General features: G+C 37.7%; 1 protein-coding gene across 2 annotated transcripts in view; it reads right to left on the reverse strand.

The window, feature by feature from the left end:
• Positions 1-15104, reverse strand: part of ephb1 (EPH receptor B1) — a 170901-nt gene that overhangs the window by 42419 nt on the left and 113378 nt on the right. For both annotated transcript variants that reach the window (XM_081597723.1, XM_081597722.1), the window contains exon 6: positions 2625-2749. In XM_081597723.1, the coding sequence (XP_081453849.1) occupies positions 2625-2749 (125 nt within the window). The remainder of the gene's footprint in view (positions 1-2624; positions 2750-15104) is intronic.

Here is a 15104-nt window from a genome sequence, read left to right on the forward strand (position 1 = left end):
GCCTAAAGAAGAGAGAGGCATCTGCTGGGTGAACATCTATTAACATCTAGTTAGGATTCCAAGTTTAAAAAAAAAACGGAAATGTGTCTTTTACTCGTCATTACCACCTACATTTTGTGCTGAATGTTGATGTGACAAACTACACATAACAATGATATTAATAAGATAATAAAATTTAAAGTTTTTAGTGAATAACCAAAGTATTTACATCCCCTGACATTTTCCAGGTATTTTGTCACATTACAACCTTAAAACTAAGGTATATTTTAATAAGGATATAATAAGGATAAATTAACACACAGCGTTGTTAATTCACAACCCTCTACTTTGCAACCCTGAAATATAATCCAGTGTTATCAATTCTCAATGCTCATCTATTTAGTGAATACAATGTGGAATTCAGTAATTTAGTCCTAGTGCAGCTATTTATAAAGCCTTTAAGAAGTTTGTTAGAGAATATTAAGGTGCTTTTCCACTGGCAAGTTGCACTCTAACCGATTAATGTGCGGTTTGGTTCAACACCAGTGGTGAGCATCTCCACTGCAGATCTCTTTCTCAGTATTGTGGCCGGGCTGTGAGTGCGCAGTAGTTGTGGTCAACTCTCTGCTGATGTTTGCAGAGACACTCAGCAATGGACAATCTCCAGGTTGTGGTTTTGATGGACTCAAAAAAACCTAGATATTTAATTACGTCTTAGAAAGACTAAGATCAGCTGATTATTTCACAATGTATATAAATATAATTACATTATGGCACTTAGCCATAATGGTCACTAAAAAAAATAAGGCACGTGTTCCTGGTGCTGATAGAGATTGTTAAACTCACAACTATGCTCCTAAACACTGAAAAGCTCTCTGATAGCATACGGCATGTCTGTGGTCCACAGCTAAACCACAATGTGGTTGGGAGTTTTCAGTGACATAAATCACGAGCCAATCATTGAACGCCCTCAGCTGTCAATCAAATCGCTTCCGTGCACAGTACTCGGCTTGGTTCGGCTACCATGAAGTACGTACTAAAATCTGAGAACAGCCATGCAGAGCCGCTCTGGATCTGCTAATGGACAATTAATCTGGTCACATGAATGACAGCATTTACAGCGTGATATTCCATGTGCGGTGAGCTAGTGTGTTATTGAAGAGACATTAAAACTTTTTATATATATAAGTATAGGTATATATATATATAAAGAGAGAGAGCAAGAGAGACAGGGAAAGGGATGGAGACAGATTTGGCGCTTAATCGGGTATAAAAACACATCTCTGACATCTCCGTCAGGGGTGTCTGACTGAAGGAAAGTCTGTTTAGAATGTGTGAAAAGCCTTGTCAGATCCAAAATACGGAGTGTCAAAAGAGGACCACCAAAGGGGAAATCTCATCTCGACAGCCCAGTGTGTCACAAAGCAATCACTTTGACTCACCTTCTGTGTCTTACTCACTCTCACACGGTGGAACGTTTTCTACACAGATAAGACGTTTCGAGTCTGGAACAAATAGGGGGTGATGTAGGTACATTCAGCCTGGCAGCATGGAGCACAGCCTCAGTCATCACCTGAATTATCCCAGTGCAATTAGCAATCATGTCCCCGATAGTTCACTAATTTGTGATTATGCTGTATTTATCTATTTGTTTGAGGAAGCTCTAAACTAAACATCAGGTTTGATTGATATTCATGAGGTAACGTGGGCCGTGTAAGTGGTATTTACATGACACTAAGCTGCCTGGTGGATAAGGTTTGTCAGAGCCATGACAGTCGGATTCAGCTCCCTGAGCTGTGAAACCTCAGAAAGGAAAAACAACATTAGACCTACGATTCTGAATGCAACATCATTTTTAAATAGCAATTGTTTCTTGTCCCAATAGGAAATGTTTAACGTGACAAAACTTTTCTAAGCTGGCACTGCGAATATCGATCCAGGAACCTAAGACACAGCGAGTTTGTGAGAAGCAAAGAATTCAACAATAACAAAAAATGCACACACACACATTAATAAATCTATATTGATTATTATCTTCTATGTGGAAAACAGAAGATGGTGAAGGTTAACTAAGTCTCAAAACAGTTCTAGAATGATAAAGACTTGCAAAAAAAAAAAGAACCTATGCATGACTGGTCTTTATATGGATCTGCTTTAGAAAGACAAACAAGGCCAAAAACCAAAATGCTGAAGTCTCCGGTGTCTGAGTTTTATTATGTTCGAGGCCTTGGGAAAAGCCTACAGGTCAATACTAAAGCAGCGTAGTAACCGAAGGGTAGTGCTGGTGACTTAATAAAGCAGACGTATTGTGTGTGAGGAGACAGGTCGATGCGACCTCCCTCCAGACCCAATGCATTTTCACAGTGGGACAGGGTTACTGCACTGTGCAGAGTGGGCCTGGTGCAGAGGTCAGCCTTTTCACTTCATCAGCAGCAGAAACCAAAGAACAGTGGGAGAGGCGGAGGGAGCGAAGGGACTGGACATATTATCAACCCAGGGGAACAGCTTGCAGATATCCAGGAGCTTAGATTCTGCAGCATCACATGTAACATATACAACATATGAAGAGCACAAGTGAAAGAAATTCAACTGGGAAAAAAAAATAAAACACTCATGCAAATGTACGCCCTTGCAGCACAGCTTACCTTCTCATAGTAGCGCAACTCGTAGTCAAGGATGATGCCGTTGGGTTGCTCCGGTTGAGGCCATGATAGTGTGAAGCTGTTCATGGTGGAGCTGATCTGGTGCATGATGGGAACAATTGATGGGGCTGCAAAAATCGAGATAGTAAAAAGAAAAAAAAAACATAAGTACAGTTATTTTGCTCCTCTTACTAGTTCCTTTCTAACCATTGTCCTTTCTTTCTTTCTTTCTTGCAAGCCCACTGTCACACCAGGAACCACTACCTCATCATCAGTGGACTGCCTTAGAAACCCTGAAGTTTTTACTTCCTTTATATTTGTAAAGCCCTGAAGATAAATGAATGGGATGCCAAGTTGAGTTTTTTCAGTTTCATGTTTTTTTTTTTTTTCAAATTGTGTTACACTTTGTGCAGCCCTGGACTCAAAGGGTTGTAACAGTGATGGATAAAACCCAAGCAGTAGTGTCAAATGGCCTGTTTTTCTTTAGTGCTTTTACAGAGGACACCAAAGCTCTTTACACTACATTCGGCCATTCACTCATTCATGCACACATTCACACATTAATGGTGGTAAGCTACATTGAGGCCACAGCTAGTCTAGGGCAGTCTGACAGAGGCGAGGTTGCCATGTTCCAGCGCCACCAGGCCCTCTAACCACCTCCAGCAGGCAAGGCAAGATAAGCGTCTTCCCCAAGGACAAATCGGCAAACCACTAGTTACTAGATGAACTCCTAGCTTAGTCGTCCCTTCACAATGATTGTGAAGTTAAAGAAAAATTATATACGATTTTCAAACTTTTTTTCTGTACCATGACCATGTTTATTTTTACAAAGCTCCTGCTAAACAATTTCTATGTTGTCACATATCTGCAGAAATATTTTACAATAGTATAACATGAAAATGTAAAAACCTTTTAATAAGACGTAAAATCCAGTCTGAAGTAAGTCCGACAATGGGCACACCTAAGGATCTACCTGTTTGCTTTACATGCAGGGAATCTACACAGTGTATTTTGGGTGTTCGATTTATTATTACCAAGTAATTCCTGCAAGATTGGTACTTGTAGTACTCAGTTGCAATATGTGTGGTATAGGTGGCAATAATGTGAAGTTAATACCACACAATTTCTTGACAGATCAAAAAAAGAAAAAGAAGGGAAAAAGAAAACCTGGCTTGGTGGCAGACAGGATAACAAAACAGTAATAATAATCTTTTGCAAGCTGGTATGCCAATTACTTAATAAAACCTCTTGCAGATTTTAAATATACTTACTACAATTATTCAACATTTCCAAGAATATGATCCTGCTTTAACTAGAGGAAAATATTGTTAGTAAATCAATAATCAATAACTTAAAATCGCTTGATAAAAGACTATTCCGGTAATGTTCCAGTATTATCGGAGCAAATATTACGAATCTCCTGGCCATAACATATAAATCAAAAGTAGATTTGACTCCTCTTTTAAAGTTTGCATTTGTTCTCAGTTACAGATATAAGGACTCTGTCTGAGTTGCAACCGGAGTACCATAACATTAGTCCATCCAGGACTGATTTAAAATTTAATCTGCTGTTGGGTTGAGTAGGTCTGAATATAGGAGTTGTAATGTAATATATCCAAAGTATAAATCATGTTAATGTTTCCTATTCAGTGACTGAGTGTACAGCCTTGCAATGCCTTCTGTAGTGGCATGTCGCATTTCAGGAGGTCGAGTGTCACCCTAGCTCTGCCTTATTTAAATAAAGTTGAGGTGCAGTTGCTTTATGCAAAAGAGGGTCAAGCACACTAGAGCCTCTGGAGGCCAAGGGAAAACTTTGAAAAGAAACATTTGGCAATCTATGAACTATGGCTTGAATCTTGAATATTGTGAAATATGAGATCATACACGCAGTAAACACACAATTACACTTTATAAACAATTAATTGCCACATCCCCAAAAGCTGTCGATTCATCATGAACTCAGTTGTGTAATGTGAAATGTTACTTATTAAATTTGTGCATTTGTTAAAGATATCAGTAAAATGCAAACATTTTGTGACGCCGACGAGAATTTTCCACCCTTCAGCTGCCACACGCCTGACTGCACACATCTGGTCAGTCAATTAATCTAGATACAAGGCACCTTGATCATTTTTGTCCTCTGCAATGTCATTCTATCCAATCACACAAATCATTCAACACACTTCATTTATGATATATATCTCTGTGCTGTCTATTTAATTTGAGTAATAAGGGAATGGGAATAAGCAGTTCTAATCATCACAATTATCTGTCTACCCAGTTGTTTAAAAGTGCGTTATTTTTTTGTTTTGTTTTTTTATTTAAAGTTTAAATGATAAAATATAAATACATTATATCCTATCCTATAATGCTAATTTGAGAATTTCAGTCAATTTCTGTTCTCATAACATTTTGTGTCTATCAGGTATTTGACTCTTAACAACAAAGGCAGGTTTTAACCCCACATGATAATCAGCATTCTTCTCAAAAACCTCCCATCAAAGAGACCTTTCATGATAACCCTCCTTCCTTTGTTTTCTATAGATTATTCCCAGCTCCATGTCTTCCCTCTGCACAAGACTGAAATAAAAATATCCCAATCCTCTTGTCATTATGGGATTGTCACGTTTTGTACGGAGTTGGCCATTATTCTACAACTTTCATTTTCGATCAGTAAGTTTGAGTGTCATGCTATACTCCTGCATGGGGAAAATGCAAATGAGAAGGAGTGAAAGGGTCTGTTTTTGTGGATTATGCCCCGGCTGCCCTTGTTGGCTCTCACCTCTCGCCCCTCCCTCCCTTATTTCTCCACACAGCGATGTGAGAGCTGAGCTTTACCTCGGTGCACTCCAGCCTCTCTACTTCTCAGGCTAGTTCACGCTCCACTGACCAGGGTGAGGGCTGCCTGGGCCGCATTATCAATTACCGGCCACAGGCACACTGTTCCTGACAGACCCTGGGGATGGGTGCTCCACTCAGAAATTCCTGCAGTGGGGAAAAGATGCCGTGCAGGGAAGCTCTGTTTCTCTGGCTGCAATTCAGTTCATGCTTTCAGGTGCATAAACAAAGTCTTGTTCATTAAGTGTTTCTTTTTATACATGTCTGGATTGAGCCTTGGTTAAATAAAACAAACTATAAGATAATGTTCACTAATTCACCTATGGCTCCATACTTGTAGAGCTTTAACAGCTAATCAAAACTTTGTAGGGTTTATGTGCAATTATAATCATTTTAACAAGACCGTGTCAAGTAGACGTGTAGTTGCTATTTGGCAACAAAGAAAAAGGACATTTCTCTCCGTTACAGAGGCAGTGTTATGTATTTTCCGGGCACTTGGTGCCATTTTGTAGCACAACTACAATGCACATTTATGTTTATTGAATATTTTATTGAAATGCAGAATATATAAAACGTTACTTAAATGAAATTTGACTTCCCTGGCAGCAGAAAGCTATATCACAGTTTCTGTCCACTTTGTCGATCCAGAGTGGTGAGCAAAGTCTGCAGTGCTCCTCACAGACTATAAACATCTCTGTTCATGTGGGATTAAGTGTTTCACATATTTAACTTGTTTCATCTTTTATGTTTCTATTCAGCAACTTAATAGCTTATGTTATATTTTATAAACATGTCTGAGATTGAGGATGTCTGAGATTCTCAATTTTCCGTTTAGGCAGTAAGTATTTAATACAGTTTACACAAACATTGTTTTAATATAATGAACTTGCTATGGAAAGATCGTCAGCCTTGTTCACCATAAGCATTCAATTAATCATTAGCAGATTAATAGGATCAGTAAACTTTAGAACAACTGATTAATTGATCATTTGCACCCCTATCTCAAACACAAGATAACTCTTGCAATCTTCGTCTGCTTCTTGGCAGCATAGTGCCAATGTCTTTTCCCTTCCATGTTTTTGTTTATAGATTTCCTAAATTTAGACAGGAACTATTATAACATTTTTTGAACTGCAACCCTGAACAAAAATGAAAGGATGAATTGTAAATATTTTGATATAGACCTTTTAATCAACATGGGTATCTTGTTAATGTCTCTTACATGAACAGAGCTTGTGATTCTGAGATGAGTTGAACAGAAAACGGATCCTTTACACTTTTTTTTTAATGTGCCCTCGTAACCTACGTGTGACGAGCCTGTCAGAGACAATGTGTTGTGGTTGTATGAGGGTGAGATCCAGCTCAATGAAGCTCTGCTGTCCTCTCCAAGTGCGTCCCATTGTCACCCTGGGACAATGATGCTGACAGTGATTGGTGACTGTGTCCCAATGCTTCCCTCTCCACCCTCCATCCCACCAATCCCTTGCTCCTTGTGCTCCACTTTTATCTAGCCCCACTTGCAGCCCCTGGCTTTTAATGCGGAGCTCGGCTCACCATTAATCAAAGTCAAAGCCTTCAAGCGTCTGACTTGGACAGAAAGAGGCAAGAAGAAGAGGAGGATGGAGAAAGATGGATCAAAAAAGATGGTGAAAGAATGAAAAAAAAAGAAAAACGTATTTACCTTTGAAGGTTTAATCAACTGTGTAATACGGATGACAGACAAACTTTATGTGCATCTGACATCAAACTAAACTTCTGTTCTCATTATGGAAACTTCTGTGTGCAGCTGCTATGATTTTAATTTAGCATCAAGGTTCCAGCATATTGGACTTGTTGCTGTGCATCAATGATTTAGAGGTGTATTCCTTTTAAACTGGAAGGACATCTAACCTGCAATAGCCAACCTTATTGTACAAAAGTGATGCCCTTGCTTTCGTTTACTTGTAAGCACAGAAACTATAAATTTATGCAACCATTTGCCAACATCAACTGCAAATTTAACATTTACTCAGATCTGTTCATGAATGTGTTCCCAGATACGTACACGTTTATGCACATTTCTAAAGGCAAACTGCAGAAAAACAGTTTTTTTTTTCTCAAAGACAAATTTTCCATGATTTCAATAAAAGGATAAGCTTTTCTCCAGTTGGCATAAAGCTGTTAACACCAGCTGAGTGGGGCTTATCTGACTAGCAAATAGAGAAATGAACCTTATGGGCGACATCTTCGAATGAAAGTTTTTAACCAACAGAGATACTACGGCAGAAAATGTGTCTTGTATTGGTTGTACTCCAAACTAGGCTGAATGTCTTCCACTACTTTTTTTTATTTGTCATTCACAGTGTACATATAAGGCTTTGCAAAAGTAGTGTTACCCTAAGTTTTATGGAATAGAATGCCACAAAGAAGTGCATAGTTCGCAAGTGGTCCTCAGTTCCATCTAAAAGCAAAAATCTTTTCAAACAAATTGCATGCATTTGTTTTCAGCCCCCATTTCCTCTGATAACCCTATATAAATTCAGTGCACCTAGATTCCCTGAGTAGTTTAATCTTTATAGAAGTTTGCATTTAGTTACCGTGATTGAAGATAACCATAAAGAACAAGAAAACATAGGCCAGCTATAAAATGATAGTTTGAAGCAGGATTAAGTCATAAAATAATGCCCCAAAGCCTGAACATCTAACATCTAACATACATTTCTTGTCACTCTTTTAGGGAGTTGCACTTGCCAACATGTATATTGCCCAATATTCTGTGCATTAAATGTACCTTTTATTTTCCAAAAGTTGGTGGTGGCAGCACTGTGCTTATAGGATGTTTTGTTAGTTTTTTTTCTGCAATGACAGGGAAGCAGGTCAGAGTTGATGGAAGGACAAATGGTGCTAGATACTTGTAAATCTTGCAGACAGCCTGTTAGCAGCTGCAAAAGTCCTCCTGGTAGGACAGAGTTTCACCTTTTAGCGTGATAATGATTCTAAGCATGTCCAGTCAAAGTACCTAAAATTAGCTGAGCATCTGTGTCAAGGCTTGAAAAGGAATATTTACAGATGTTCTCGATTAAATCTGAACAAAGAGATCAAAAGGTAACATTTTTGTCTCAAAATGTCCAAACTTGGAGAGACAAACGCCAAAATATTTGACACTAGTGAGTGCAGTAAGAGGCAGCAATTGCAGTGAGGCGGTTCTGCAAATTATCGACACAGTGGGGCTAAAAAAACACTAACCACACTTTTTAATTTTACTTGTAAAAAAATAAAATAAAAATAGTAAACCTATTTATTATTTCCCTTCAACTTAACAAATATAAACTACTGTGTGTTGGTCTATCACAAAATTATATAAAACATAATTAAGTTTCTAGTTGTATCCTGAAAAAATGTGAGAAATTTCAAAAGATGTTCTAAGAAAAACTTTTGCAAGGTTTTTCCCTCCCTCTCTCCCTCCCTCCCTCCCTCCCTCCCTCCCTCCCTCCCTCCCTCCCTCCCTCCCTCCCTCCCTCCCTTCCTTCCTTCCTTCCTTGATGGAAAACTTAATTCAATTTTAGTTAGTTGCATTTTAGAAAAAAGTATAAACTTCTGAGTCAAGTCCTTTTCAACACAGCAAATAAAATAGACATTAGCAGCTAAAAATATAATCTTTTCTTTTTTACGTTTAGATTCTGTCACACTACCATGAACTAATAGGAATTCAAAGTTTCATATGAGGAGAGAAGCTCAGTCATGTGCTGTGCTGCAGTCAAAGCCATAGGTTAGACGACCGCTACCTTATTAACAGGGGCTCAGAAGGCCAAGCCAGCCATGACTACATAGTAATGGCTTTCTCTCAAACATCTTAAAGAGGGATCAGTTCAGCACCACGGACTTCCCTCAGATACTACTGGCTTGAATTATATTTCAAAATCACGTCATACAAGGAGGATTCTGAATTTTTTTTCACATATAGGCATATGTGTAAAAAAGTTTAAAAAAAAAAGAGAGAGAAAGGAGCCAATTCACCTTGTAAGCCAATTCACACTGGCTCAAATGCATAAAGACATCAACACCATGCCCACTGTCACTTATTATACAGTATAAATACATCAGAAGTGACATCTGGGTTTAGAAAGCATTCAGGTTGACACTTTCTTTTTTTTTTTTTCTTTCTCTCTCCTGCAGCTAATCCCTCACCTTTTGGATCCAGGAACAGGATCTAACATCAGTAGAAATAAACATCAGATGAAATTTAAAAAAAGGCAGACGAGGAAGTCATGACAGCTCTCACATGATGAAACTGGTGGGGTCTGGAATACCCCTTAAACAAATGTAAACCGGAGAGACAGAATGAATGGTGTCCTGAATATCTCCTTGGGACATTGTTTGCCTAACATCTCATCTGATTCAAGTGCTCCAAACGGTGCAGATGTCTCTAATTCATCCGGTTGTTTGGAGTTCAGTCGAGTGTACTGGGTCTCACTATCTTGAATATGACCCACCCGATCGGACTTGTCCAAGGCCGAGGACAGCGATGTTTGTCTTTCTGCGGGAACAGCTCTCCAAACACCAGCCAAGCAAGGCAGGATTGTTTGTAGATGTAATTGGCATTTCTGTGGTCTGAGAGATGTTTGGCACATAATCTAGGTCAAGAAGGCTGTGCTAGTGAGATCATAGCGCTATTGTGTATTAGGTAGCTATGTAACTATACCTCACATTTGTCTTTTCTTCTTTTCACAATTTTAATGAATTCACTACAAGTAGGTAGTGTCATGTTATGTCAAAATGCAACGATATGGCATGAAAAAAGTTAATTTATTTCTCCTTGGACAACAGACAAATAGGACTAAAACTAGGACAGTCATGAATAATCGCCTTACAAGGCGCAGTATATCACCTTTCTGGGGTTGTATCTCAGTTTCTGTGGGTGTATGTATCTCCTAGAGAGCAAAGGGCCATAAATGAACTCCTAAATCACACTATTGATCAGTTCTTTTTCTCAGACACACACCAGGATTGAGGGCAGTTAAATGGTCTCATTGGTTCATGCTATGTCCACATCGAGGCCGCCCCCTAAACTCCACTTTTCGTCCTCTCACATCTGTAATAACCAGTTTACTTCTCTACTCTAACACCACAAGTTTATGCAGCTGAAGATGAAGTTTCTCTGCCAAACAAAAGCCAACACTGAAGTCGGTTTACCTTACAAAGGTAAACAAAAATGGATCATTACCTTTGTCAGTTGGAAGAAACAGCCCAATTTATCTTCTAAATATCAAAATTAATGATGTTTTCAGTTGAAAAAAACCAAAAAACAAAACAATGCTTGTCTTTCTGGGAAATTCATCTTTTAACTCGAAGATCATGATACCACAAAATCTTAATGAAAGATGTTAAAGCTGCAGTTTCTTGCTTTTGTTTGTCCTAAATTCTGAAGATTTTTTTTATGTTTTACATGTTAAGATAAAACATCCAACACTAATTTAACAGAAGGTTCACAAGGCTTAGGAAACATGTAAAGTTTTCAGCACTTTAGCACCTGTTTTTCTAAGGGGTTCATGACATTTTATTTTCATAAACTTATAACTTTCCATATGATAATCAAAAAAATAAGCTGTCCTTCATTCATGCAAAAAAAAAAAAATGTTGTAATTTATATACGTCCACCCAGAGTTTATACTTTCCAAAGAACTGGTCAAAGACCCCTCTGTATGTTCCAACTTTGAGAAAAGAGGTGGAGCTTTCCTATTAGCAAAATAAGATTGACAGCACTGATCCAAATAATAATTGATCCAAATAATAATTGCTCTGCTGTTTCTTTCTGTTGAAAAAAAAAAGGATTTTGTTCACCACAAATAAATATGCTCAAATTAAAGTCTGGTTATTCTTTCCTCATATTTTCTGTATGAAATATATATATATATATATATATATATATATATATATATATATATATATATATATATATATATATATATATATATATATATATGATGTCAGACAAACAGGTAGGAGATTAAAAAGATTAATAAACCGATTTTATAAGTCTTTATAAACATTTTTGGTTAGTGTAAAATACATACATAAAATCTGCCTCCACAAATTATCCCTGTCTGGGACAGATATCTGTCTGACCTACCCCCCCTGGGTCAAAGCAGCATATTCATCCATACATGTCAATTAGCTTACACAGAAACTGCTGTAAAAAAACAAAAAAACAACAACAAAAAAAACACTGTTTTTGATTTTTGTTTTGCTATTTAACTTAATATGTATGCCTTAAATAAAGAACATTTCCATAATCTAATGCAGGTTCCATTCCTTATTGCTACAGGCCTTGTGTCCCCAATGAAGGAGAGTATTTTTTTTCCATCAGTTGTTTTGCACATCCTAACCATGAATTCTTTGTATACCTTTGTATACCTCTGCATTATCAGTTGCCGTCTGCTAAAAACCCCAGTTGAAGTGAGGAACAGTGCAATTACCTGGTGACAAAAGGGCCACATAAAGATGGACATGGGCCTGGAAGATTACTGGAGGAAACCTCATTACTGAAACAGGCCTCAACAATAGGAATGGGCAATGCTCTTTCTACATCTATCTGTCAGGTGTGCTATTAGCCTGTCAAATAGGTACAGTCAGCACCATTAGGCCACCTTTATAGTCAGACCTATTTACCCCCTCATTTTTCCCACTTTCTGCTGTCATGGTCCATGTTTCTGTAGAAAAAAAAAATCAACCAGTTTTCTGTTCTGATTTATCTCTCCTCCCATTCCTCTCCAAAGTCCCCATCAGAAAAAGACAAGTGCAGTTGGTCATTATGTTCCTCTGAGAGTCGATGTAATCAAATGTGGTATGCCGTTCTCTAGCCAAGCCAAATTTAATTCCAAAATATACTCCAATCCAAAAAAGAAATCGAGATAACCCAATTATAATTTCCTTGGCCTCAAAGATAAATGTACAGTAAGCTGATTCAAGAATTAAAGGTAAAAAGGGACTAAAATAGAATTATTTTGACATGTGGTATTCCATCACTGGATGGGGCAATATATTCACTCTCCTATATTTACATATGCTGCATATAAAAAAAAAAGCATTTCCCTTTTTCCTGACATTTAGACAGATTTCAGAGACCTGGACTCTGTACCAGAAGCCTAATGTAGGTACTACAATTACTTTATAAGGTTTCGGTGACAGATTTTAGCTTTGAGCAGTCTGCTTTCAGGATGAACTTGCTGGCACAGCCAGACCTGGTCATAATGTCTGTTGTTTTGAATGTCCTTTGCTTGCAGACCGTTACCCTCAAGTTGAATGACTGATTACAAATTCTTTAGCACAATCTTTATATCCGATATAGATGTAGTGAGTGCTATGATATTCTTTTTGAAGTCCTCCATTTATCCAATCATGTTGTTCACCTTCGTTTCGATAGTCAGGAGCAAACCAAAGAAAATGTTTCCAATTTAAACGGAGCAAAAATCTATCAAAAAGGGTAAGCACAAGTTATTCCTCACTAGAAATTACATTTTCTTATAATGCAGCAGATTTTTTTTCCTTTTCTTCCTATTTTCTACTTTGAATTTTTCAGTATTGGTAGAACTGATATTAAATATCTACCGTAAGTCCAAGCATGCAATTTCCTGCCATAGATAGATACACTTTATTTTCAAAAGAACACTGGAACTGACAAACTAAATAAACAAAACAAACAAAAACAAAAATAAAATGAATTCTCAGTCTCCATTTACAAAAAACGTACTTGAATAAAAACTAACCAACATAAAGCGAAAGTGGAAATAAATACTGGATTCAACCAAAAGAGTGCAGATTATGAAGTCTGTATATTATATTGCCCTTCAGTAATCACTAGATCTAAATAGAGAAGACGGGCACATCTGACTACCTAATTCAATTGCTCACACTACACGATTTTTTGCCCCTATTTCCCCTTATGACAATCTTAGATCGTTGGCGCTGGTGATTTCGTAACCGATCATCCTGTAGTGTGCGGTGTGTTACGGTAGACCATCGTAGCCACTCCGATCTAAATCAGGGGTTTTCCCCAACTGGGAGCTTAAAGCTGAATGTGACAGGTAGCCAATCAGAAAGCGCGGGGAAATTAGAGGGGAATCCCAAACAGCTGTCACCGCGCAACCCGAAGACCAGCGGACATTGGAAATTATATGGGAAACATTAATATTTATTCAACATTTCGTGCAAATAATATAGAAATGACAGTGAAGAAGTTGGAGCCAAATTGTTACCGCAGTTGATAAACCCGGCAAGTTTTCAGCTGTTCTTCGTTAACGTGTCATAAATAGGTTATAATGACTTTCATTCAGTCAGGACTTTAGCCAACTCTAGCCACATACATCACAGATAGATTCTAGTAAAGCATTGATTAATGCCTGATTTTAAAATTAGTTAACTGGACTTGTAGCCATTATTTTGTGCCCATGTGGCTGGACACCACACGGCATGACGAATCCGATCGACCGTTATGCCTAGATTTCTGTCGGCTAATGTGTCTCTCAGGGTTTGAAAATGGGCCGACAACTTGTGTAGTGTGCGCTGGACATTACACTAAGGAAATGAGGGTCAGTGGAGAGCACCGGAGGTGAGCCTTTTTCATTCAGTGTCATCAACAGAAAGAAAAAAACTGCAGGAAGAGACGATAAAGCCGATAATTAAAATGAGGTCGATAGATTTAATTTATAGTGCGATTAATTAATTTATCGTTTATCGCGACAGGCCTAACTAAGGTAAACAGCACAACGCCATTATGGCAAATTACTTACAAAATACTTAAATACCATGTAAAGCCCATCAATATCTAACTATGTTTACTAATGTCAAGCATATTTTACTTGAGGCTTCTTTCATCTTTGCTAGAAGTGGATAGATAGATAGATAGATAGATAGATAGATAGATAGATAGATAGATAGATAGATAGATAGATAGATAGATAGATAGATAGATAGATAGATAGATAGATAGATAGATAGATAGATAGATAGATAGATAGATAGATAGATAGATAGATAGATAGATAGATAGATAGATAGATAGATAGATAGATAGATAGATAGATAGATAGATAGATAGATAGATAGATAGATAGATAGATACTTCTTTTTATTTTAACAAACTTTGCTCTAAATGTTAATTGGAAGATAAAGTAAGACCATACATATGTATGTAATCACAATTTTAGAGCTTAACATTAGAATGTTAAATTAGGACTGTACAGTAGGCTTGTTTCCGCCACAAGATTTGGTGAGCAAAAAGGCCACAAAGGAAAGACTAAAGTAACAGCGAGCCGATTTTGTCCAGGCTAAAACTATAGAAAAAACTACACATTTGGTCCGAGCATAAATTTCACAGCTGTGGTGTCAAAGAGGAAAGCAATTACTTTAATCCAGAGAAGGTGGGCTTAGAAAGACTGCAAATATGTACACATCTCCTAACAGTCTCCCCTCGCGCTTCACAGCCCTCATCATTTGCTGTGAAGTAGGCATGAAGGCTGCTAAGCCATGAAATGTAACTCTGCAATGCACATAGTACCAGATTATGCCTTTTGCAGGCAAAATGATTCACAGTAGAACATGTTGCCATAATAGAAAATTTGCAGTTTCACAAATGTAAAATGAAATATAGCCAGTACGGTGGTACTG

Source organism: Poecilia reticulata, chromosome 17, assembly GCF_904066995.2.
Source record: "Poecilia reticulata chromosome 17, P_reticulata-male-v2, whole genome shotgun sequence".
Lineage (NCBI taxonomy): Eukaryota > Metazoa > Chordata > Actinopteri > Cyprinodontiformes > Poeciliidae > Poecilia > Poecilia reticulata.